Genomic DNA, 27,034 nt, shown 5'->3' on the forward strand with positions numbered 1-27,034 from the left:
ACCATTTAGTCGAGCAGCTCGTCTCCTTTCTACCAAGTCTTCCCAGCCCAAACTTTGCAACATTTTTGTAACGCTACTCTTTCGTCGGAAATCGCCCAGAACAAATCGAGCTGCTTTTCTTTGGATTTTTTCCAGTTCCTGAATAAAGTATTCCTGGTAAGGGTCCCATACACTGGAACCATACTCAAGTTGAGGTCTCACCAGAGACAAATATGCTCTCTCCTTTACATCCTTACTACAACCCCTAAATACTCTTGTAACCATGTGCAGAGATCTGTACCCTTTATTTACAATCATATTTATGTGATTACCCCAATGAAGATCTTCCCTTATAATTATACCTAGGTATTTACAATGATCCCCAAAGGGAACTTTCACCCCATCAACGCAGTAATTAAAACTGAGAGGACTTTTCCTATTTGTGAAACTCTACATTTAATTCTGTATACAAATTTAATGGAGTTGTCCCTGTGGGATAAATAAATAAATAAATAAATAAATAAATAAATAAATAAATAAATAAATAAATAAATAAATAAATAAATAAATAAATAAATACATTAATTAATTAATTAATTGATAATAGCGTTGGTTGCTTAGTTGTAATTCCGGCTAAAACAATCGCCACCACTAAGCTTAGTCTGCTATTCCTTCCACTTACTTGTGCCAGGCTCCTCACGTTCCATCTGTCCTGTCCGACCTCCCTTGGTCAACTCTTTTCTTTTCCAACCCCAACGATGTTAGGTTCTCGAGGCCTAGGAAGTCTTTCAATTTCATGCCCTTCGTGGCCTTTCATTTTCTTTTGCTAGCACCTATTTTTTTAAAAATTATGAGACCTCTTCCATTTTTCCTTTTTTAATTGGTGCTAAGGGAGGATGGTTGCCTAGCTGGACGCTAGTTCCTCTTAAAACAATAATCACCACCACCACCACCACCAATGGTGTATTTTATAATAATAATAATGACGACAGTCATAATAATAATTGTTTTACGTCTCGCTATATACTATTAGACCGAAGGCTTTCGGAGACGCCGAGGTGCCAGAATTTTGTCCCGGAGGAGTTCGATTACATCCCGGTAAATCTGCCGACACGAGGCTGGAATATTTCAGTATCTTCAAACACCACCGGAATGAGTTGGAAATGGAATCAACCAACTTGACCTCAGAAGAGCAGGGCTCCACCGTCTGAGTTACTCAGCCCGACGTAGGAGGAGGAGAACAAGAGTTCGCTAAAGGAGCTGGGATACGAAAGATGAAAGTGAAAACTTGGCACAAGTGGAAGCAATGCCAGGCTCGACTAGTCCCCACGGTCGCCAAGACATGCTCACAAATTGACATGTCCTGGTAAGTTGATTTTTTTACAATAGGAAAGGCTAGGAGTGGGATGGAAGCGACTGTGGCCTTAATTAAGATACAATCCCAACATTATTCTTGTGTAAATGGGAAACTACGGAAAACCTGTCTTCAGGCCTGCCGACAGTGTGGTTCGAACCCACTATCTCCCGAATGCAAGCTGACAGCTACGTGACCCAAACCGCGCATCCACTTGCTTGGTGCCTGGAAAGTTTAATGTCGCTCCAACACTGTTAGCTATACAACGTTACCGGGAAGAGATGATGGTGGTGATTATTGTTTTAAGAGAAACTAGGCTACAACTAGGCAACCATCAGAGAGAAAAATGGAAGGGATCAGACACTTCGAAAAATGAAGGTATCGACCAAAGGAAGACAAGGGACACGAAAGACGTGAAAATGAGACTCCCTAGGCCTCGAACGCTCTGATACCGTCGGGGTCAGAAAAGAACAAGAGTTGACCAAGGGAGGTCGGATAGGATAGATGAAAGTGAGCGGCCTGGCACAAGTAAGTTAAAACAATGCCAGGACTAAGATATTTGCCCCGTGGTCGCTAACTCACACTCGAAAGTTCAGAGCCCCTGTGGCTCCTTTTAGTTGACTCTTACGACAGACGGGGAATACCGTGGGTGTTAACCGCCCCCACTCACACGGAGAGCTAGGAAGGGAATGTATTAAGAATGGGAAGGCATTGACCTTGAATTTTGTTTAGGTACAACCCTGTCATTTGTATGGTGTGGAATTGGAAACCACAAAGTCAGCCAACGCTGGCGTTCAGACCCACCATCTCCTGAATACAGGGTTCGATCTCGGCTCAGTCCGGTGGTATTTCGATATCCTCAAATACATCAGCCTCATGTCCATAGATTTACTGGCAATTAAAATAACTTCTGGCGGGCAAAATTCGTGCAGCTCGGCATCTCAAAAACAGCCGTAGAAGTAGCCATTGCGATGTAAAGCTATTAACATATTGCTTACTACGACCTAATGTCACTGCAGTCAGACTGTCAATAAAGCTGTTTAGATTAACTATTTTGTATGTATGTATGTATGTATGTATGTATGTATGTATGTATGTATGTATGTCTGTCCAGTCCTTCTCCCCTTCCGCTATGGGATGTGGTATGAAGTGAGATGAATGTGCGAGTTTTTATGACCGCAGCCTGGCTCAGTGGCTCAGACGGTTGAGGCGCTGGCCTTCTGACCCCAACTTGGCAGGTTCGATCCTGGCTCAGTCCGGTGGTATTTGAAGGTGCTCAAATACGTCAACATCGTGTCGGTAGATTTACTGCCACGTAAAAGAACTCCTGCAGCACTAAATTCCGGCACCTCGGCGTCTCCGAAAACCGCGAAAGGTAAAAACCAATAATATTACGTCAACCTCATCAGAGGACTTAATGAGATAAGATGAAAAAATGAAATGGCGTATGACTTTTAGTGCCGGGAGTGTCCGAGGACAAGTTCGGCTCGCCAGATGCAGGTGTTTTGATTTGACTCCCATAGGCGACCTGCGCGTCGTGATGCGGATGAAATGAAGACTACACATACACATACACTCAGCCCCCGTGCCAGCGAAATTAACCAATTATGTTTAGAATTCCTGACCCAGCCGGGAATCGAACCCGGGACCCCTGTGACCAAAGGCCAGCACGCTAACCATTTAGCCATGGAGCCGGACAATGAGATGAGATGAAATGAATGACGTGATATGATAGTAGCAAGGGAGAGATTGAAATCCGGTGCCGGCACATAGCCTACTGCTGTCTGATAGCACAAAAGGGGTCTGCTCAAGGCTTTATGTCCATATCCGACGGACGAATCACCATCAACAGTGTCATATGCCCTCACTCCATATGAGCACTGCGGAGAGGTTTGGTATTTAATCCAGGATTTTGTCACGTAATCTAGTGATTAGAAATTGTATACCACCACCTCCTCTACCCTGCCGGCCAACATTCTGATGGTGGAAATGTTTTCGACGAACGGGACTCGAACCGGCCAGCCACGGTGTCAGACCGTATAGACGATCGTGGCCACCAGTTGCTTTGATTACCTATAATAATGACTATAAATCATATTATTGATGGAAGAAAGTTTATTCCAATATCAGTTGATGCTGTCGAAGTAGAAACTATTTTAGGAAAGAGGGGATCACATTGTCTTGACCAAACTAAATGAATGAAAAATCACTAGCATGGTTAATTTATTGAGTCTATCGTGATAAATCTAGACACCTGGCTATCTGAATCGCTCTGCTCATCAAAAGTGTCTTGATGACGCTTCGTGCACTGTTTAGAAGGCGCTGTCACCGCTTGAAGTAAACACGTTAGGAGGCCCTGCTCGGCACGTGAGTTTTATTTGGGTACTATTGAAGTTTATTGACAGCGGTTTCAGGTGGATTTGTTTCCACAATGCAAGCAGGAGTGTTGTACAAGTGGGCGAGACGTGTAGTGGTGGTACGGGCCTTCTGATTGGTGGAGAGTCGCCGCGGCGAGGGTACATACAAGAGCGGGCTACTTGCTAGGCCAGGCACAGTGCTTGTCAGTCTTGTCTTGTGGTGTAGCGGTCGCGACTAACAGCAACAGCCATGGGTCAGGATAAGGATCAAGAAGCTCGGGAGAGGAATAGCAGCCAACTCAGGATTCTCGAAGCTGAATTACCGCTTCCTAAAGGTAGGATTGTTTGTTTATATGTCCCCATTTTACTTGATAAGGTTGGGAATGCCATACGTGACCTAGCGATCTGCCACATATTTCCGGGTTCCACTCAAGTGACAGCTTTCGTTAGCGATGTTTTATTATATGAACGGCTGCATTTTTAGACGTTAGCACTCATTCCTTTGCCGGTGCTCCGTGGATTAACAACATTAACGACCGAAATCAACTTTACATATCTTCTGATTTTTTTATTATTTTACCTTTTCCTGTTAAAACCACTTGCGAGCTGCAACGTACCGTATGTGTATCCCTACCCCCTTCTCAGTAACGTATCAAATTCGATTTATTCATCCGTTTTAACAAGTATAAACTACCAATACCGATTTGGACCTAGAAATAAAATATTTTAAGATACTAATTGCATTTAAAGACAAGGAGTAGCGTAGTCAGGATCGGTCGATGCGGGGTTGGGGAGGGGGAGGTTACAGATTTACAAAGTGATGATAGAACACAGTGAAAGTGCTTATGCGTGTGCGATGCGCACATGGGAGATTTGCCATTTTAAGGACACTGATAAAAGTGAATTATTCTGTTGATATTCAGATTGCAGTAAACCACAAAATCTTACATTAAAATACAAAACAAGAACAATACGGTCAAGGCCAACAAATTTACGACGAATGGTTTGTTCAGGTTACATCTAAAACCCAACTTTCGAGACTTCTTAGAAAACAGATTCAACTGATCTGTTGGTCTACAGTTATCTCTTTGAATGTGTATTTAGTTTGTCCGTTTCTGCTAATTTTTCTTATGTAAAATTTTTATGGGGAGGGGGGGAGGGGGTTATAACCTCCAGCAAACCACCCTTGGCTACACCCTTTAAGACAAGTGTTTTGTTACTGAGAGAATTCCAATTTTATATCATATATCAGGCTTCCAAAATCTGGAGAATGTTGTGAGAGGAGCGTTAAGAAAATGCAGATTGATTTTTTTCTTGTCTTCGTTAGTTCTGTTTCCTGCCGGGCTGAGTAGCTCAGACGGCTGAGGCGCTTGCCTTCTAACTCCAATTTTGCAGGTTCGATCCTAGCTCAGTCCGGTGGTATTTGAAGATGCTCAAATGCGTCAGCCTCGTGTCTGTAGATTTACAAGTACGTAAAACTAAATTCCGGCCCATTGGTGTTTCCGAAAACATTAAAAGAAGTTAGTGGGACTAAACAAATGACATTATCCGGTTTTACGGCCGGATGCCCTTCCTGACGCTTCTCTATATGGAGGTCTGTATGTATTACTACGTGTTTCTGTATTGGTTAGAAGTGCGGCATGTTATTTGTTAATGGAGATGACTATTAAGACTATCGCAAACACACAGCCCATGAATTAGATGAATTAACCAAACGTGCTTAAACTCCTGGACAAGAACGGGAATCGGACTCGGGGTTCTATGAACCAAAGGTCACTTTGCTGACCATTCAGCCAAGAAACTTGTTTTGTTTTTTTCATTAGTTGTTAGCATAAGAATGCAGATTCATACAAATATTTGTATTCGAGACAGGATTGCAGCATTTTACTGATTAAAAAAATGCTGTATTTCACTCGGGAAACGTATAGAAATTTTCTGTTTACAAGTAACACTGAAGAGTTATCTCATTCTCAAGAGATCAATGGAGAGGACCGTACTGATTATCAAGTGGTGTTTTCTAACCTCAATGCTGACAGGAAAGTCCAACTGTGTTTACTGTGGAGAGAGTTGCAATGCCGAACGAATTGGATGCGTGATTGAAGCAGCGTAGCTGTGAGTTTGCATTGTGTGAGTTTGATTCTCTCTGCTAGCAGATCTGAGAATGGTTTTCTGTGGTCCCCAATTTTCACACCAAGCAAATACTAGGGCTGTACGTTTAGGCCACAGCACTAGTGTACCTCCCAATTCTTGCCTTGCCGAAAACCTTCTGTGTTAGTGGCACGTTAAACAACTAGAGAAAAGAAAGAAAGAAAGAAAGAAAGATGTGATAATTTAAGAAAACACCCGATAGGGAATCTGCCACCCTGGCTACAGCCTTAAATGCAGACAGTGTTGGTTGATTGATTGATTGATGTATTGATTGAAGTTTCATACGTCATACATTCTTATCGCACGGAGATGTTCACTAATTAACATTTTTATTACAAACTCCATCAACGGTGATCATCACTGACATGGAAATATTCTTCAGTCGGCGTGATAAAGAATTAATTGCCATTTGCTTTACAACGCACCAACACAGACACGTTTTATGGCGACGATGGGATAGGCAAGAGAAAGGAGCGACCATGGCCTTAATTAAGGTACATACCTAGCATTTGTCTGGTGTGAAAATGGGAAACCACGGAAATCAGTGTTCAGGGCTGCCGACCGTGGGGTTCGAACCGACTATCTCCCGAATGCAAACTTACAGCTACGAGACTCAAAACAGCACAGCCATTTCGCTCGGTTTAATTTCCTTCTTTTCTTCTTTCTTTCTTTCTTTCTTTCTTTCTTTCCTTCTTTCTTTCCTTCTTTCTTAATCCCTTTACCCTCCAGGGTTGGTTTCTCCTTCGGACTCAACGAGGGATCTCACTTCTACCACCTTCAAGGACAGTGTCTTGGAGCGTGAGACTTTGGGTGGGGGGATACTTATTATTATTATTATTATTATTATTATTATTATTATTATTATTATTATTATTATTATTATTATTATTTTGCTACTTGCTTTACGTCGCACCGACACAGATAGGTCTTATGGCGACGATGGGATAGGAAAGGGCTAGAACTAGGAAGGAAGCAACCGTAGCCTTAATTAAGGTATAGCCCCAGCATTTGCCTGGTGTGAAAATGGGAAACCATGGAAAATTATCTTCAGGGCTGCCGACCGTGGGGTTCGAACCCACTATTTCCCGGATGCAAGTTCATAGCTGCGCGCCGCTAACCGCACGGTCTACTGCCCGGTTGGGGTCATGGGAATACAACTGTGAAGGAGGACCAGTACCTCGCCCAGGCGGCCTCACCTTACAAGCTGAACAGGAGCCTTGTCTTGTGGCGGATGGGAAGAGCGGAAGGGATAGACAGGGAAGAGAGAAGGAAGCGACCGTTGCCTTGTCAGGTACCATCCCGACATTTGACTCGAGGTGAAGTGGGAAATTACGGAAAATCACTTCCAGGGTGGCTGATGTGGGAATCGAATCCCGCCATATACTCAGTTGACCTCCCAAGGCTGAGTGGACCCCGTTCCAGCCCTCGTACAACTTTTCAAATTTCGTGGCAGAGCCGGCAATCCAACCCGAGCCTCCTTGGGTGGCAGCTAATCACACTAACCAATACACCACAGAAGTGGGCTCGGTTTATTTTATCATGCCTAAAGAACCGGCAACATTAAAAAACCAAAGTAAATAAATTCGTTAAAGAATTCGGTGGTGATGCTTTTTTTCAGTCCTATTCAGTAACATGGGCGAAAAATGTGTTTAATGCCCATTCAAAAGTTCTCAGAGAATTAGAGTAGATGAAGCATTATCTGATTATAAAAGCGGGATTCCGCAATGCAGTATTATTGGATGATTTCTTATCTATATAACTGATATGGTAAAGAGCTGAAATCTCAGAAGGCTTTTTGTGGATGATGTTATACTGTCTCCTTTTCTTTTCTACCGCTTTTTCCCGGGTGCGAACTGTGTTGCACATGTGAATTTGGCCCTGTTTCACGGACGGATGCCCTTCCTGACGCCAACCCTATATGTAGGGATATAATAACTGTTGTGTGTTTCTGTGGTGGTTGGTAGTTTGTGTGTTGTCTGAATATGAAGAATTAATCAGAGGCGATTAAAATCACCGAACCGGCCGGGAATCGAACCCAGGACCCTCTGAACCGAAGGCCTCAACGCTGACCATTCAGCTAAGGAGTCCGACTGTATGGAGTAGTAAATTACGGTTTTGTGAGCGATTGCATGAAATGCCTCGACAAAGCCGTGAGATGGACAGCAGACAATAGTATGATGGTTGACGGGGTGAAAAGTCAGTTAGCAAATTTCACCAAGAGGAACTCCGGCTCCATGGCTAAATGGTTAGCATGCTGGCCTTTAGTCACAGGGGTCACGGGTTCGATTTCCGACAGGGTCGGGAATTTTAACCATAATTGGTTAATTTCGCTGACACGGGGGCTGGGTGTATGTGTCGTCTTCATCATCATTTCATCCTCATCACGACGCGCAGGTAGTCTACGGGAGTCAAATTAAAAGACCTGCATCTGTGGAGCCAAACTTGTCCTCGGACATTCCGGCACTAAAAGCCATACGCCATTTCATTTCAAGGAAAAGTCCTCTCAATTTTAATTACAGTGTTGGAGTGAGAGTACCCAACGGAGATGGCTGTAAGTACCTCTAGGTGTTAACGTAAAGAAAACCCTTCATTGAGGTAATCACATTCACTAGGTTGTAAATTAAGGTTAAAATCTCGTCATATGGTTGTGAGATTTGAAGTAAGGATGAGAAATAGGGTTTAAAAGTAATTGATAAAACTCCCAAATAGAGTAGGACCTATTATCTGCGCCCCTTTTCTGGATAGCTTTACACCCTAGTGCTGAATTGGTCGACCTCGGCAATATTCGAGAATCGTGCTGGCAACCTTTGAAACACAAACTATGAATCGCTTATGCATCGCTGTGCGACATCTGGCGTACACTTTACGTACTAGTACGGTTGTTATTTACACAGCGAAGCCAAACTATAGAATTCACTCTAGGAATAAGATTCACATCGAGAAATGTTATATAATGTGTGTGTGTGTGACATTTGTTGGCTTAAGATAACAAAGGTTTAGCAAAATTCATATCGATCGATCATATTATCGATTCAATTCAGATTTCATTTCCATTCAGTTGGCAGTACTTACGGAGCCGGAATTGCTCCCTCCTTACTCCTCAAACCCGTACACAAATCTATCGATAAAAAAGTGCGCAGATAATACAGTTCAGTGAATTGAAGTGCCCGCGAGGCTCAGGGGGCAGCGCACAGGCCTCTCACAGCTGGGTTTCATGGTTTAAATCCCGGACATTCAGGTTATCTGACGTCTTTCATACTAGCAACACACTCCAATATCATTTTCATTTCATCTATCAGTCATTAATGATTGCCCCAGAGGAGTGCAGCAGTCTTCGGCAGCCGGCACAATTCATATCCTCTCCGCTAGTTGTAGGCTTCATTCATTTCATTCCTGACCCGGTCGAATGACTACAAAAAAAGCTGTGGATTTTCAGTTTTCATTTCCAGTGAATGGTACACTATACAGGATATCTTCATTCGAAAACTCGGGAGGTCAAGTGGGTAGAGGGAGTTTGATTCCCACCTCAGCCATCCTTGGAAATGGTTTTCTCATTTCTTATCCAGGAAAATGCTGGGATGGTTCCTAATTTAATGCCACGACCGCTTCCTTCCCTCATACTTGTGTATCCCTTGTAATCTTCCCTCCCTCAACAAAGCCCCTGTTCAACATAGCAGGTGAGGCCGCCTGGGCCTTCCCAGTTGTAGCTATCCCCCGACCCAAAGTCTCACGCTTCAGGACACTGCCCATGAGGCGGTAGAGGTGGGGTGTGATCCCTCGCTGAGTCCTGAGTGAAAAACCAATCCTGGAGGATCATTCGATTGGGTCAGGGATGAAATGAATGAATCCTCCATCCAGCGGTGAGGATAGGAATTGTGCCGGCTGGCGAAACCTGTCGCACTCCTCTGCGGCAATGATTAATGACTTACAGATGAAATGAAGTGATACTGGAGTGTGTTGCTGGAATGAAAGATGACAGGGAAAACCGTAGTACCTGGAGAAAAACCTGCCCCGCTTCCACTCTGTCCAGCACAAATCTCACATGGAGTGACGGGGATTTGAACCACGGAACTCAGCGGTGAGAGGCCGGCGCGCTACCGCCTGAGCCACGGAGGCTCTTAATGGTTTCCTATAGAGGAAAAAGAAACCACTTATCGACAACGAACGCACAGCCTACCTTCGCATCTGCCGACACTAGAAGCCTTACGCATAATAAATAAATAAATAAATAAATAAATAAATAAAATAAATAAGGAATACAGCCAGGACTCAACGTTACTGTGAGTTTCTTTCTTTCTTTCTTTCTTTCTTTCTTTCTTTCTTTCTTTCTTTTTCTTTCTTTCTTTCTTTCTTTCTCAGTCCTTTTACCGTCCAGGGTTGGTTTCTCCCTCGGACTCAGCATGGGATCCCAACCTCAAGGGCAGTGTCCTCGAGTGTGAGACTTTGGGTGTAAAGAAGTGGAATCAGAGATAAGGTTGTTTGCAGATGATGTTATTTTTGTATAGACCAATAAATAAGTTACAAGATTATGAGCGGCTGCAGGGTGACCTCGACAGTGTTGTGAGATGGAGGGTGACCAATGGTATGATGATAAACGGGGTTAAAAGTCAGGTTGTGAGCTTTACAAATAGGAAAAGTCCTCTCAGTTTTAATTACTAAGAAAATACCTTCATTGGGAAATCACATAAATATGATTGTTAATAAAGGGTACAGATCTCTGCACATAGTTATGAGGGTATTTAGGGGTTGTAGTAAGGATGTAAAGGAGTGGGCATATAAGTCTCTTGTCAAGACCCCAACTAGAGTATGGTTCCAGTGTATGGGACCCTCACCAGGATATACTTGATTCAAAAAGTAGAAAAAATACAAAGAAAAGCAGCCCGATTTGTTCTGGGTGATTTCCGACAAAAGAGTAGCGTTACAAAAATGTTGCAAAGTTTGGGCTGGGAAGACTTTGGGAGAAAGGAAACGAGCTGCTCGATTAAGTGGTATGTTCCGAGCTGTCAGTGGAGAGATGGCGTGGGAGGACATCAGTAGACGAAGTGGTGTCTTTAAAAGTAGGAAAGATCACGATATGAAGATAAAGTTGGAATTAAAGAGGACAAATTGGGGCAAATATTCGTTTATAGGAAGGGGAGTTAGGGATTGGAATAACTTACCAAGGGAAATGTTCAATAATTTTCCAATTTCTTTGCGATCATTTAAGAAAATGCTAGGAAAACAACAGATAGGGAATCAGCCACCTGGGCGACTGCCCTAAATGCAGATTAGTAGTGATTGATTGATTGATTGATTGATTGATTGATTGGATTGATTGATACAACTGTAGAGAAGGAGCATTACCTCGCCTTTGTGGCCTCACCTGCTATGCTGAACAGGAGCCTTGTGTAGTTACGGGAAGATCGGAAAGGATAGACAAGGAAGAGGAAAGAAGCGGCCGTACCATCCCGGCATTTGCCTGGAGGAGAAGTGGGAAACCACGGAAAACCACTTCGAGGATGGCTGAGGTGGGAATCTAACCCCCCTCTACTCAGTTGACCTCGTGAGGTTGAGTGGTCTCCGTCCCAACCGTCGTACCACTTTTCAAATTTCGTGGCGAGCCGAGAATCGAACCCGGGCCTCCGGCGGTGGCAACTAATCACACTAACCACTACACCACAGAGGCGGGCAATGACAAACATACCGGAGATGTCCGATGACTCAAGGATGGGAGAAGCCTCGTTGACAGATATTCTGTTGGTTGGTTGACAGAACTCAGAACCATTTCGAACAAGTCTTCTGGCATCAGTTCTTGCCTGACTCGGTGTTTTCTTTGTCCCGAGTTGGTTTCAGGGTTTTGATAGCTGAAACCCCTGAGTCCGACATTGCTTTCACTTGCTTGTGCCAGGCTGTACCTTAAATCATTCCTATCTGACCTCCTTTGATCAACTTTTGTTCACTTCCGACCTCGACGGTTTGAGAGATCGAGAAGTCTCTCAGTTTTTACTCTCTTTGTGGAGTTCACTTTCTTTTGCAGATGCATTCATTCTTCGAGATGTCTTGACTTACTTGACCTATTTCCTTTAATTGCAGGTGGAACATAGGGCCTCGACGAAATTTCTCCAGCCTGTTCTATCTGCCGCCAATGCTTTCACCTCCCTCCCTGTCTTGTTAACTCCAGCAATCTCCTTGTCTATGGTTCTCTTCCAGGTAATCCTCGGTCTGCCTTGTCTGCGACTGTCTTTTGGATTCCAACTCAATGCCTGTCTTGTGATACTTTCTTGTGGTCTTCTCAGTGTGTGCCCAATCCATCTCCATTTTCTTCTCATTATCTGTTCCTGTATGGGACTTTGACTTGTGGCCTCCCCAAGGTCTTTGTTTGAGATGGTTTTTGGCCACCATATTCTCATAATGTACCTCAAGCACCGATTTGTAAAAGTCTGTAACCTTGTGGTAATGTCTTTGGTCACTTTCCAGGTCTCACTTTCATACAGTAACACAGATTTAACATTTGAGTTGAATATCCTTAGTTTCGTTTTTATGCGAATGTGAGGGGATCTCCATATTGATCGTAACTGTGCAAAAGCTCCTTGGGCTTTATTTATACGACTCAGCACATCTCTAAAAGCACCTCCATCCTGGCTTACTATGCTTTCTAAGTAGCAAAATTTCTCTACTCTTTCTATATCCATTCCATCTAGAGTCAAGCTACAATTGTTACGATGGTTTATGCGCATTTCTTTAGTCTTTTTGTTATTAATCCTTAAGCCAACTTCTTTAGCTTCTATTTTTGAGTCATTCAGTTTGATTTCCATGTCCCGAAAACATTCTGCAAGAAGACAGAGATCATCCACACAATCCAGTTCTTCCAATCGATTATTTAATCCCCACTGAATGCCACGCTTTCTATTCGTTGCCTCTCTCAGCATACAATCCAGTGTCATGATAAACAAGATTGGCGACAGTAGACATCCTTGTCTTACTTCGAGATGTCGGGCCTCTTTAACTTTTCTTCTGATTGGTGTTAATATTGTTTTGGTTGTTGAGTCATGTCAAGAGGTTGAGACAGTCTTGGAACGATGGCGGGTAATACTAGAGGCAAGTGGGTTTAGAATAAATCGTAAGAAGACAGAATACATGTTCTTTAACTTTGCACAGTACAACACTGTCTTCCTTGCTGGAGAACCACTGATGATGACCGGCAAGTTCAAAAATTTCGGATCAATCATCACTAGAGCCCGGATTATATGTAATTACATATTCTTCCCATACATGTAGCTACAAGAAAAACTAAAATGTCGGCGAATCACACTAAAAGGACCATTATTCCAGAAGTTTGAAGTTACATATTTTTACATATTTCGAAGCATAGTAAATATTTTGAAGGATATAGAGCATTTGAAAGAAAACCCAATCCTTTTTTTTCACTATACATTGATTTAAGTTTTTTAATAGTTTTAAAATCCTGTACGTCTCTAACATCTAAAACTAATTTAATAATTTAAAGTAAGGTATTCTTTAAAAGAATCGCATTCTTCAGCTATGTTGACGGTGCAAATCTTGGTTGTCTCGAGCTTTGTGTATCAATCTTCCCTTGCACAAACTTTGTCACATTGTTCTTCTCACAGATTTAGTGACTTCTTTTGTGATTCCTTCGTCAGTCCTCGGTTTAGTGCCATATGTCAAAAGCGCCTTTTCTCTTTCTTTCTTTCTTCTTCCGTTATTGCCCAATCCTCACTTCCATAAAGGGCTACACTCCACACGGAAGTCTTCAAAAACAATTTTCTAATAAGCATATTTGTGTTTGATGAGATCAAATTTCTTCTCTCTCAATAAGGACCTTCCTTGCTTGAACAAATCTACAATTAAATATTTCTTTGCCGGGCAATTTGAAACACGTGCCAGTGACTTCATATGGAGTTGAAAAGTCTTTTTTTCTATATATAAGAACACCCTAACAGGCAGAAGGCATTCGATGACTGCAGCAGAAAATTTGGAAAACTATTTAGTTATTAATTGTGCCTCCAAATGAAATTTAGAGGTTGAATAACATCTGGACTTTTTAACTTTTTCGGTTTTGTTTCCTTTTCTGTGTACAAGAACACATGAAATAAAGCTTAGGTATTAAGTTACGTATTTATCTACATATATTTATGTAGGCTACATAGTTTTCATTTTTATATAATACATATAATCCGGGTTCTAGTCATCACAACTGATGGCAATATCGATGCAGATGTCAAGCACCGCTTCAGTGTTGGCTGGATAAAATGCCGTTCTCTTACTGGTGTTCTGTGTGATAAGCTGGCCTTTGGTCACAGGGGTTGCGGGTTCGATTCCCGGCAGGGTCGGGAATTTTAACCATCATTGGTTAATCTTGCTGTCACGGGGGCTGGGTGTATGTGTCGTCTTCATCATTTCATCCCCATCACGAGGCGCAGGTCGCCTAAGGGTGTCAAATCAAAAGACCTGCACCTAGCGAGCCGAACATGTCCTCGGACACTCCCGGCACTAAAAAAGCCATACGCCATTTCAGCGGATGCCAGCCAAATTAAAGGGCAAAGTGTAAAGAACCACTGCCCGGCCCGCCCTCATGTACGGCTCCGAATGTTGGGCAAGGCAGAAAAAGCATGAGCAGCGAATGAGGATGTTGCGATGGTCGGTGGGAGTCACTTTGCTAAACAAAGTGCGGAATTAACACGTGCAGGGATCCTTTAAATTTGTGCCCATCAGCGACAAGATGGAGGAGAAACAGCTCTGCTGGTATGGCCACGTCAGAAGAAGAAATGAACACAATTTAGTACGGAAAGCTCTTGCCATCGAAGAGCCGAAGAGAGGCAACACGGAAACAAACGAACTGCTGAGGCTGCTTTAAGGAAAAGTGAAGTGGCATTAGATCTGGTACAAGAACATCTGTCGGAGTCAGACGAGCCGACCCGACCCTGAGTGAGTTCGGAACTGCCCGTTTTATGGGTAGGCTACATATATGGCCAGGAAAGAAAGGGTTACTAGAGGATGGTTGCCCAGTTGCACTTCCTCTTGAAACAATAACCACCATTGCCACCAGCACATAGATGTTTGCTTCCATTCTGGAGATAGGTGGTTAGAACTTCCACTGTCGGCAGTTTTGAAGATGGTTTCCCATTTTCACGGCAAGCAAATGCGCGCCCTGCCATATCCCATCGTCGCTTTAAGACCAGTCTTAGTCGATGCGACGTAACCTAAAACCTTTTTTTATATAATTTGCTTTACGTCGCACTGACAGAAAGGTTGTAAGTTATGCCGACGATGAGATAGGAAAGGGGTAGGACTGGGATGGAAGCGGCCGTGGCCTTAATTACGGTGCCCGGTGTGAACATAGAAAACCACCAAAAACCATCTTCAGAGCTACAGGCAGTGGGATTCGAACCCACTATCTCCTGGATATAAGCTCACAGCTGCGCGACCCTCGGTCAGCTCGCTTGGTAACCTAAAACAAATAGTGTTTTTGCTCACAATGCAATTGCAAGCAGTAGACGATGTTCTCCTAAGTCCACCAAGTGAGTCGCCAATAATGAGAGCGCGTAGACACCAGTTGCATCGTATTATGCATGTCGCCGTAGACTCAATTGTCGTCAATTAGCACATCGCCTGTCGACTCGCTCGCACCTTTACAGACTTATGGCCTTGTTTGACTTAATTATCAATTAGCAGAACATGAGTGTATGCACATTTCATTTATCTAATTTCTATATACTTCAAGACATTCGATTGTGAGAATGACTTCATCCTTCGCCTATGGTTCAATAGCCCATCTGCCGGATTCTTAACCCTTTGTGTAATGCTTTACTTTGAAGTATCTTCTCAAATTTAGACTTACTAAAATCACGGGAGGTGTAGTGGTTAGAATGATTACCTGCCACTCCCGGAGGCGCGGGTTCGATTCCCGAGTGAAAGTCCAATGGGGCTTTTGGTTCCATTCTGTAGCTAGCTTCACGTAGTTCCAGTCCCTACTTTTAGATGGCACTGGAGGTCATTTTCAACGCGCAGATAGTTGTAGGCAGGTTCTGTAGATGGCAGGCAAGTAGGCATTAAATGAGCGATTTTAATAATTAAAGGCCGTTTGCCTCGAAGTGAAGTATTTCAAGTCTAATCTCAAACAGTGAGGCCTTCTGAGAAAGAATTACCGGCAGTCATTTAACGTCAAATATTATGGAGATAATATTGCTGGATTACATCGAAACCAACTTACGTCCCACAAACTACGTTTACGGTTTTCGGAGACGCCGAGGTGCCGGAATTTAGTCCTGCAGGAGTTCTTTTACGTGCCAGTAAATCTACCGACACGAGGCTGACTTATTTGAGCACCTTCAAATACCACCAGACTGAGCCGGGATCGAACCTGCCAAATTGGTAATCCAATCGATTAACCTTGTTCGAATTCATATCGATTTTAAGCGATAGTTCCCATGATGCTGTTTGTGTTGTTTGAATTCCAAGGGTCCATGTGCCTGTGCTGTAAATCTTTGTTCCTTGTGCTTGTTTATTAGAAATATATCTTCGGAAGTCCTGAAATCCTGTATTTGAGTACACCTCAGGGGCTGGAAGCTGAATTGTTCTATTAATGTACAGTATTTCTATATATTTCCGTCTCAGTGCATTTAATTCTATTATTTTTATTTTCACGTGGTAACTTACTTTGATACTGATGTGATAACTTTATCTTGCTTAATCTGTGTTCTACTGTCTTGCTTTTGAAGGGATGTATTATGTCATAATATCAGCTTTGCGTTAATGTGTCAGTCATCAATTTCAAGGTAAAGCTACTTTGTGGTGAGAGGTTTTGTTTAAAATTATGCTCTCAGTAACATACGATTTAGGGATATCAGCTCCACCAACAGCTGTCATAGGTAGCCTAAGGGTCATTGAAGAGGTGTACTAGGGAAACGAGGAATGAAGTAGTTTCCCGTTGCTTTCCTCACTGAACCATAAGTTGCTATTACATATCAGTCTGCCAGGCCCACTGAAATGCATGCACCAACAGACCCTATGAGCTATATTTTTACACTGTTCATAACAGGGACTGGCTGCATAAGGAACGACATTACTAGAATCGCTCATACCTCACTGACTTTCATATTATCAAAGCTAAGGATGAGACTGAGACAGATCAATGAAAGTAACAAATTTATTCTATCCCACACACAGTGCACTGTAAACACTACAGCCCGCCAGCAAAGGCATATTTACAACATAGTACTTGAAAATAAAAAATATGCATTATAATGTATTGGGAATGGAAATAGAACTGCATTATAATCCTCGGAATAGGTAGCGATGGGGGGGGGGGGGAGGAGGAGCTGTGGGGCTGTGGTGAGCATAACCGGATGTGCATCACTACGCCGGAAGTTACTTATCTGCGCTATCTGTCGTTAATAATAGTAAGGTATTGCACACAAGCGCATTGTGGCGTTATCTCTGATTGCGGATTGAAACTACTAGTGCCTTGTGGGTTGGCACCGAAACTTATTCTTGAGCTTCATCTCCATTCTGTTCTATCCTCTTTGTTCCCGGCTCTGCCACGAAATTTGAAACGTGGTACGAGGGCTGGAACGGAGTCCACTCGGCCTCGGGCGGTCAATTGAGTAGAGGGGGTTCGATTCCCATCTCAGCCATCCTCGAAGTGGTTTTCCGTGGTTCCCTCACTTCTCCTCCAGGCAAATACCAGGATGGTACCTAACTTAAGACCACGGCCGCTTCCTTCCTCTTCCTTGTCTATCTCTTCCAATCTCCCCATAGCCCCTGCAAGGACCATGTTCAGCATAGCAGGTTAGGTAGCCTTAGCGAGGTACTGGTCCTCATCTCCAGTTGTAGCCCCCCCGACACAACGTTTCACGCTCCAGGACACTGCCTCTGAGGCGGTAGAAGTGGGATCCCCCACTGAGTCCGAGGGAAAACCAATCCTGGAGGGTAAACAGTTAAAGAAAGAAAGAAAGAAAGAAAGAAAGAAAGAAAGAAAGAAAGAAAGAAAGAAAGAAAGAAATTCACAGAATGTTGGTACAGTAACGTTGCGTCCTGGCTGTATTCTACAATACCTAACGAAGGCAGTGGAAGTCTTTAGATGGTCCGATTTATGAATATGACACTAGAGGCTAGCACTGATTTCTTTTGTTACCCAAACATTCACCTGCTTTCTTGGAATCTAAGTTTTATTTATTTCATTTTTGGCTGAAAATAGCCACAAAATTATAACTGTCTTTGATACTAATGTGTGAAACATGGTGGAGATTTAACCCGTTGTACTTGAGGGCCTCAGTGGTTCAGACGGCAGCGCGCCGGCCTCCTACCGCGAGGTTCCGTTGTTCAAAACCCGGTCATTCCATGTGAGATTGTGCTGGACAAAGCGGAGGCGTGGCGGGTTTTTCTGCGGGTAGTGAGTTTTACCTGTCATCTTTCATTCCAGCGATACTCCTAAATATAATTTCATATCGTTTCATTTCATCTGTCAGTCATTGCCCCGAAGGAGTGCGTCAGGCTTCGGCAGCCGGCACAATTCCTATCCTTGGGGAGGGAGCTTCATTCGTTGCATTCCTGACCCGGTCAAATGACGGGAAACACTGATGATTTTTTTTCAGCGTGAAAAGATCCAAAAGGCGATTTCCGACAAAAGAATAGCGTTACGAACATGTTGCAAACTTTAGGCTGGGAAGATTGGGAATTAAGAAGAGCTGCTCGACTAAGCAGTATGTCCCCGGCTGTCGGTGAAGAGATCAGGAACTCATCGACGATTTCTCTTGCCGGGAATATTTCCAAGAATGATCAAATCAAAATATGAAAATAGAGTTGGAATTCAAGAGGACAAATTAAGGCAAATATTGCTTTATAGCAAGTTGAATAAGAGCTTGGAGTAGAGATGTTCGATAAATTTAAAAATTATTTAACATTTAAGCCACCTGGGTGGCAGCTCTAGCAGATATGTGCTGACTAATAGAAGAGTGATGATACGCGCGGTATTTTCAAATTTCTCTGCTATTTTTAATGGGCTTCGTGTATACTAGACTAATGTGTTCCTACTTGTTGGGAAGATGTAACGCCGCTTTTGATGACTTATGGAACAAGCTCAGTATTTCAATGAGCTCTACCTTTTCCTTCGTGGTTGAATGTTAGCTTATTAATGGTGGCATTTTACTGACGGTAATAGTGGGTTAACTACTATCTAATTGTGGGAATTCTTTTCAGTCTTCAACTAAACAAGGAAAGGAAGGTGAAAAGAATTTGCCATAATTATCTTAAGGAGCTAGAGGACTGTCTAGCAGAGGCTCGGTTCACACGAGCTTATTTATCCCACAGAAAATGTAGGAATATTGAAGCGAAACTTCCAATTCTGGCAGAGCGTCGGCTTCTCGCCGCTGGGTTCAAATCTCGGTCACTCCATGTGAAATTTGCGCCAGACAAAGCGGAGGTAGGACAAGTTTTCTCCGGGTAATCCTGTTTTCCGTGTCATCATTTCATTTAATCTATCATTCATTAATCATTGCCCCAGAGGAGTGTGACAGGCTTCGGTAGCCGGCACAATTCCCATCCTCGCCGCTTGATGGGAGGGCTTCATTCATTCCATCCTTGACCCTATCGAATGACTGGGAACAGGGTGTGGATTTTATTTTAAACTTCCAATTCTGGCAGAGCGCCGGCCTCTCGCCGCTGGGTTCAGATCTCGGTCACTCCATGTGAGATTTTCGCCGGACAAAGCGGAGTTAGGACAAGTTTTTCTCCGGGTAATCCGATTTTCCCTGTAATTTAATTTCATCTGTCATTCATAACCATTGCTCCAGAGGAGTGCGACAGGCTTCGGTACAATTCCCATCCTCGCCGCTAGATGGGAAGGCTTCATTCATTCCATTCTTGACCCGGTCGAAAGACTGGAAACAGGGTGTGGATTTTTTAAAAAAAATTCCAGTTCTGGAAAAGCACACTAGAGTTTACACAGCCTCCTAACCACCTTGTCCCGGTAACAAGTATCGGGCATGAAAGTTGAAACTCAGATGTCCAGGGGAAAGTATAGTTAAGAAAGTGCTATTGCAACACGACTAACCCTATGAGCAACATCTTTCATAACACTCAGACACACTGAATATCATTACTCAGCACCACCCATACCCCAGCAGCTTCCATATTGTCACAGCCATGAATGAGGCTCGGACTTGGGTGGAAGCTACACTTTGCTCTGGCTTGTACCAAAAGATGGGTGGAAAAGTACTGCTTCCATCAAGAAATGGTTCTTTTAAATGTTAAATATTTCTCGTATGTCTTTGTACCAGGGCTCGCTACAACGCTCGCCTATTCTAGTTTCGGCCTGACCAATGTGTTATTTTAAATACATTTTTTAATGGCTTCAAATTTCTATCACAAATCCTGAAGTTCTACATGCTTCAAGCGACTGCCTTCTGTGCCTGAGGAGTGAAAGTGTGCCCCCGGCCTGGAGTCTTTCCATTCTGTTGCGGGTCTCAGGTCATCGCTCTTTAACTTCTATAAGTGAAGAGGGTGGGGGTCTTACTTCGGGTGAACGACACGGATACACTTTTGGAATGTTTAGATATAATTTACTTTCTAGTGTCCAGTCCGTTATGTTATTAAAATCCAGGTTCGTAGTCGTCAGTGGTTGAAATGGCTTCGAATACTTTGAAGTTGCCATCAGTAAACCTCGGATCTTTAGGTGCAATAAATACGCTCTCAACCTAAACCTGTTTTCCAGTCATTGACCGGGTCAGGGATGGAATGAATGAAGCCCCCATCTTGCGGCGAGGATAGGAATTGTGCCGGCTGCCGAGCGCTGTCGCACTCCTCCGGGGCAATGATTAATGACTGACAGATGAAGTGAAATGATAATGTTGCTGGAATGAAAGATGACAGGGAAAACTGGAGTGCCCGAAGAAAAATCTGTCTCGCCTCCGCTTTGTCCAGCACAAATCTCACATGGAGCGACCGCGATTTGAACCACGGAATCCAGCGAAGAGAGGCCGACGCGCTGCCGCCTGAGCCATGGAGGCTGCTTAAAAATACGCTCTCAATTATGAAAAAATAGGCCCTAAATGTATATAATAATTTTTCACGGGGTAATATAAAAAATCACCAACATCTTTGCTGCAGATATCAGGAGAATATAATTTTACCAAGCGATGTGAAATGGAGAAACTCCTGTAACCACTGTTTGACTAAAGACGACTTGGAAGCTGAAACACTCGGCATAATGCACACACTGAACAAAAGGAAAACACTGAAGTTTTCTCAGAGAATGAAATGAAGAGGGGCATGTTTACTGAAGGACGTCCGGGGTGTGTGGTTTACACCTTCCCATTTTTAAGATTGTGTTTGAAAAGTATTTCAAGAATATACTGCTCAAGACGCTGAAAACGATTCACATATATTTCAATTTCTCGTAATAATTTCAAAGCAAATCCGAGGTCTAATCATCGGATTTTCAGTCGGCTACTTTTCGAGCTCCTGGAAACTTGCTTATATCTAGAGCCCGGAAGGTTAGAATGCAAAACTTACTGAAGCGAGAAGCAAGTATAGTCTACCTTCACAACGATTATGCTATGGGGTTTCCATAAACATTAGATCAGCCGATCAGAACCCCTATAATTTATGCTACTCTTTCTACATTATGGAAGAGCGGGTGACCAACATTTCCTACTAACCAAATTAGTTTGCAATCTAACCTATTACCGCATGAAAATCCGGGCTTTACAGTTATACCACACCCGTTCTTGAAGGTGGAAAAGAGGTCGGATATCGCAGATTATCGCCCGGTCTCTATATTACCTGCGTTATCAATCATTTGTTAAAGGATCATCCACCAGCGTTTGCTTGCGTTTACAATTCCGTACATATTCCCCCAGTGGCATGGTTTCTTTCCTGGAAGCTCCTGCGTAACTCACTTGGCTATCCTGCCACGTCTGTAATCCAAGCGGGTTCTCACCTTGATGTACGCTGTATCGATATCGCGAAGGCCTTCCATACGTTAGATCATGCGCTTCTTGCCCACAGATTTTCTGAACGGTTTAACGTGCATGGGAGTCTCCTTACTTCTTATTACAGTAGAAGTCCGATAGTCCGGTACGTTCGGAACCGGCGCGGTGCCGGATTACCGAAAATGCCGGACTATCGGGCGGTACCTCTTACTACGATATAGGTTAAGGCGTACAGCGAAAACAGCTGTAACACGGCGTTTTGCAGTAAAATGTTGATCGGCAGAATCATAAATTAATAACACACTCCTATTTACAAACGTATTGTTTCTTATTGCCATTCCATAATAATGCCGGAGTTCATAGATGTTTTTATCTGTAAGTCTTCCTTTACCATTTAGAGTCTTTCCATCTACAACTTCTCTTTTCCTTCTGTCCGCTTCAGTTTTTGAAGGCATGTTCCCATCCGTTTTTGAACGTGGCCCATAGGCTACATTTTTGAAATCTGTTTTTTTTATCATATGGTTGGCTTTCCAGTACTCAGTATAGCACAGCCTGAATATTTCCAGAGATAGATATATTTAAGTAAGTCAGTGCATAACAAATGGATTGTATCAGATACATTTGCACTATTAACTTTGAAATAATAAAAAAATACACTTCGATTGGTTTCGACAAATAATGCATCACATTGTTCACGAGAAATCATTATTAAGAGATAATAACATAAAAAAAAATCCTGGAATGGTGCTGGACCATCGGGCGTTCCGGACTGTCGGATGCCGGACTAATGGAATTCTACTGTAATAGCTTTCTGTGTGAAGGGCTACAGAGCGTAGTCCTGGATGGATGCAGTTCTTCTCCCGCCACCACGCTCTCTAGTGACCCTCAAGACAGTATCCTAGGACCCCTTCTCTTTGGCCTGTTTATTGATGATCTTATCGGTACCGTTACCCACCATTCATGAGAAATCCTTCTCTTTGCAAAGCATTGTAAAATCTTCAAGCAGATCGATACTCTCACAGATACAGGCTCAGTGGCGACTCCTCACTTCTAGTTTAGGGGATGTAACCGAAAAAAATTGCAAACATCAACGCAAACAGACCGTTATTCCAAATACATTTTTCAAGAGAAAACAACAAACAAGGCCAACAGACAATTTTAAGATGTCACATCCACTAATCCAATTGTGTGTTTCATAAATATTTCTGTTGAAATGACGAACACACGTTTTACGTTGTGTAGTTACATTGAGTTGGATGCGGTTGTCTTTCATTTATAATTCTGCTTTTCTCCGTAACAGAAAGTATACTAAATGGTTCAATTAATAATGGTTTAATTACGTAATGGTTAGAATTCAATTCGGATTGCGCGGTAGAACGCGTGACGCTGGCACATTCCTACATCCATGCCTGCTGAACTACTCTCTGATCAGTGTGTGATGTGATTTCAAAATCGCATCATTCCCGCATTTTATTTCTTTGATATTTACAGTACAAGCACACGAAACTAAATAATTTATATTGCAACAACACACATTTGTCATAAATCATCATTTATTGCACAAGAAAATAACCACTCACAAGCAAAAACTCCAGTATTTCACGAAATAGCAAATAAATCCCGGCCACACGCGATAACTTACAGTACAGTACCTTGCACCGCACCGCCCTCTTGACGGATGTGGCCGTTCGTTCCGCATTCCAACTCCACGAAACAAGGGGTCCAATGCTCGTGCTGCCATCTCTGGAGTAGTTTGGCAATTAGAAGCAGTCTCTAGCCAGCGACGCTCGTTTCATACGCGACACTGAGTGAGATATCGAGGGACAGCTACTGGAGCTCACTCTAGCGGATAGACCTGAACGGTACTGATTCTGTCATAAGAGCACGTGTATTTTAGTGTGAAGTTTTTGGTGTTATTTATGCGTTTTCAGTGAGCTGACGTAATTAAATAGTAGCGTGTGTCATTCCTTGATATCTCCTCTCAACATGAGGGGAAAGGTATGTGCTGTGTTTGGCTGCAGTAATTACAAAGTAGAGAAAAATGCGCGGTCGTTCTTCAGGTTCCCTCGTGACAAGAACATTTAAGTAATATTGTTTGCATATATATTCTTCCAGTGACAGATTTTTATAGTACTTCATAATCTTCTGACCTGCTCGACCCATGTTTTAACTGGCATAATATGTAATACACATATTTTATTGTATAGTGCAGCAGTTAACCTTCAATACCGATGTGTTGTTGTAGGTGTGATCTGTGGGTTTTGAAATGTCACAGAAGTGATTTGGATAAGGTGTACAAGAAAGAAGGGACGTTACGCTTATATAAGAATTATCTGTTCAGATCATTTCCAGGCCAGCGACTTTAAAAATCCTCGACTATACAGCCAAGGGTATGTTACATTTTTACTCTAATTGTACGTAAATATTACTCAAAGCATCACTATCGACAATATTTTCATACTTTTCTTTCTTTAATCCATCTTCTCAGATTAACGCCGGGATTTTATAGTTTTTCTTTCTGTTAGTAGGCTTCATGTTAAGAGGAAAATTGTCCAGCTTTTAAATGTTAACTCATTGCATCATGTGTGTAAGGAATGTGCCGATAATTTTTGACAAGTGTCTTAATGTTATCATACAATGTTTTTTAAATGAGAAAAAAGACAAATCCAACCGTAAAAGTTCAGGCAGGAATGCTAAAGCTAAAAAAGTAACGCATAAATGAAAGATCAAGCCATTTCACAGCAGCCCATTTCATATCTTGTTTATGTGTCTAATTTCAGTCTTTGAATAATAACATTTTAAAGAATTCTTCATTCATTTATCCAGAATTGCTTTAGCAACTTCGAAGTTAATATCTCAATACCACTTTATTTCTAGACGTAATTTATTTATCCACTTCCGTATATACATTTCCATTGATATTTGAATTTAGCGCGATTTGTTCAGGTCAAGTCACTAGGAGCGCCACCGTCGAATTGTCTCCCATTTTAGCAAGGCGAAATCCGTAAGTGTCGCGTATTGTCTCTACTGTATTTGGTTTCATCCATCTCTTGAGTATCGATAACTTTGCGTTTGAATTTTATATAAATAACTTCCATTAAAATATAAACAATTAATATTTATTTTTTCTTTAAAGTACACACAATCCCATATATGGGAAATTCGCTACTGGATACAGTTCACTTGCAAAATGCACTTTATTCGTTGTCACGTTGGTCTACCACATGCCGCCTTAAATCTCATCCCTCAAAGTGTTCCACCATTTCGTTCACACTTCGCAAATCCCCCGTTTTATAAGAATTATCACCTACTGAACCAACTGATTACAATTGTTGATAATCAAGAAGACTTAAGAGTGCATTTTGACACTAAATTGTTGTTTGTCTCGCACATAAGCAGAGTCAACTTACGTGTCATATCACTCCTTGGTTTACTCTACAGGATTTCTGACTTCACAGATGTAAATACCCTCAGAACATTCTACGTTTCCTGTATCTTACCTATTGTTGAATACGCCTCTCACCCTCAGAACATTCCTGCTTTTTAAAATCTCAGCCACCTTGACCGTGTATACTTGGGGACAAACCATGACGGCGTCAGCTCCTGGAAGCGAGCTGGAAGCCAGCAGTCAATCACACCCTGCACGAGTTCTAAGTGATTCTTGTTTGGTGTTGAGAGGTTGCCAACACACTTTCTACCACAATCTCTTTATTCTTTACCCTTTACTTCGTGTCGAGCGCAGTAGGTGATTTAACTCCAGCTACAGTAGACGTATGAAATCCTATAAGCCGGTAATAGTTCTGGGCACCGCTGGAGAGTAGTGGTGTGAGGTGAGGTCGTAATGTTTTGTTCCCAGGTGTACCACGGTAACTAGACTAGTCTAGTAACCGTGAGGTGTACTATCTCTTTTGTGTTATCGTCAGAGTCGAGGTCCCTGCCTGTCGCAACTTAATGCACTTACCAACTGCTTGGGAAACTAAAACTCAAAACTATTTCTGCTCGGAGGAAAGTAGCCGACTTAAAGCAGCTAACGGTTTATTGAGGTCCCCTCCACGTCGCATCCCGTAGTACCAGAATGAAGACCCTCTTCTATATTATTTTTCCCGGGTTTATCTCACGCGAAGGTCCTTTTCTGTGCGTATTCCAGCAATGTTTATTATCTTATATATCAACAAGAGCCTACGACATCTTCCTATCGTTTCCTTGCTTCTGTCATGATATTTCACAAATAACTTAATTTTCCTTCTTGTTCTTTCCTGTTTCTTCTCCATTATTTACTGTAAATGTAGTTTTTCCGTTTATGTCGTTACGTAAATATGTATTATATATAGGGCCCGGATTTTTTAAAAATGCATATGCGCATATGCAATTGCATATTTTGACATATTTTGAGGGTTAGTGCATATTCTAGACGTAACAGCATATTCCGGTATATAATGTCTGAATTTAAGGATAATTACAAGAACTACTAAAATAAATCTGCTTTGTACATCCCTAGCTAGTTGCCTATTTTATGTGTATCCCTCGCTAGTTGGTATTTTCGACTGTCTGTGTAACGGCACTTTACTTTCACAACTGACAATGGCAACATATAGCTTAGGTGTGGGTAGGCAGGCTGGACTTCCCTGAATTCCTTTCTCTACCACAGCAGATAATAATCTCAGGGGGCTGGGCACTTGGTCAGGGCAGAAGTATCTTCAGTTCACTAGTTACGTTCCATTTTAATGCCCTGCATTTCATTTCTAAAAGTGTTAGTTTTTAAAAAGTGCCTAAGGAAAAGAGCAGCAGAAGAGATTTACTAAATCAGTGGGTGTCGGGTAATAGGGACTATTCAACAGATGGTGTCATCGTGTACTGTCAAGTTTGCTGAAAGGAAGTGAAATATGAAAAGAAATTTCAGCTTGAACAGCATTCAAAAACAACTGCAGATATTAAAGCAAAGGAGAAGAACAGCACACCACAACAACTACTTCTTACACAGGTAAAGCCCAAGTCCTGTAGTCTTAATACATTTTCAAATGATCTTTGTAGGGCTTTCGTATGCAGCAACATTCCATGGAATAAATTAAACAATCCAGTTCTGCGATCATTTCTCGAGAAATATTGCGTAAATAAATAAAAAACCAGATGAATCAACTCTTAAGAAAAATTACCTACCTCCGCTATATGAATCTACCCTGGAATTGATCCGTTCTGATATCGGAAGGAACTGTGTCTGGATATCGGTGGATGAGACAACGGATTCGTGTGGCCGTTACATAGCAAAT

General features: G+C 42.4%; 1 protein-coding gene across 1 annotated transcript in view; it reads left to right on the forward strand.

The window, feature by feature from the left end:
• The first annotated feature begins 3,887 nt into the window (after window positions 1-3,887).
• Window positions 3,888-27,034, forward strand: part of LOC136882043 (putative inorganic phosphate cotransporter) — a 311,381-nt gene continuing 288,234 nt past the window's right edge. The window contains exon 1 of the mRNA XM_067154544.2: window positions 3,888-4,025. Within this exon, the coding sequence (XP_067010645.2) occupies window positions 3,941-4,025 (85 nt within the window). The 5' untranslated portion in view covers window positions 3,888-3,940. The remainder of the gene's footprint in view (window positions 4,026-27,034) is intronic.

Source organism: Anabrus simplex, chromosome 10 (genome assembly GCF_040414725.1).
Source record: "Anabrus simplex isolate iqAnaSimp1 chromosome 10, ASM4041472v1, whole genome shotgun sequence".
NCBI classification, from domain to species: domain Eukaryota; kingdom Metazoa; phylum Arthropoda; class Insecta; order Orthoptera; family Tettigoniidae; genus Anabrus; species Anabrus simplex.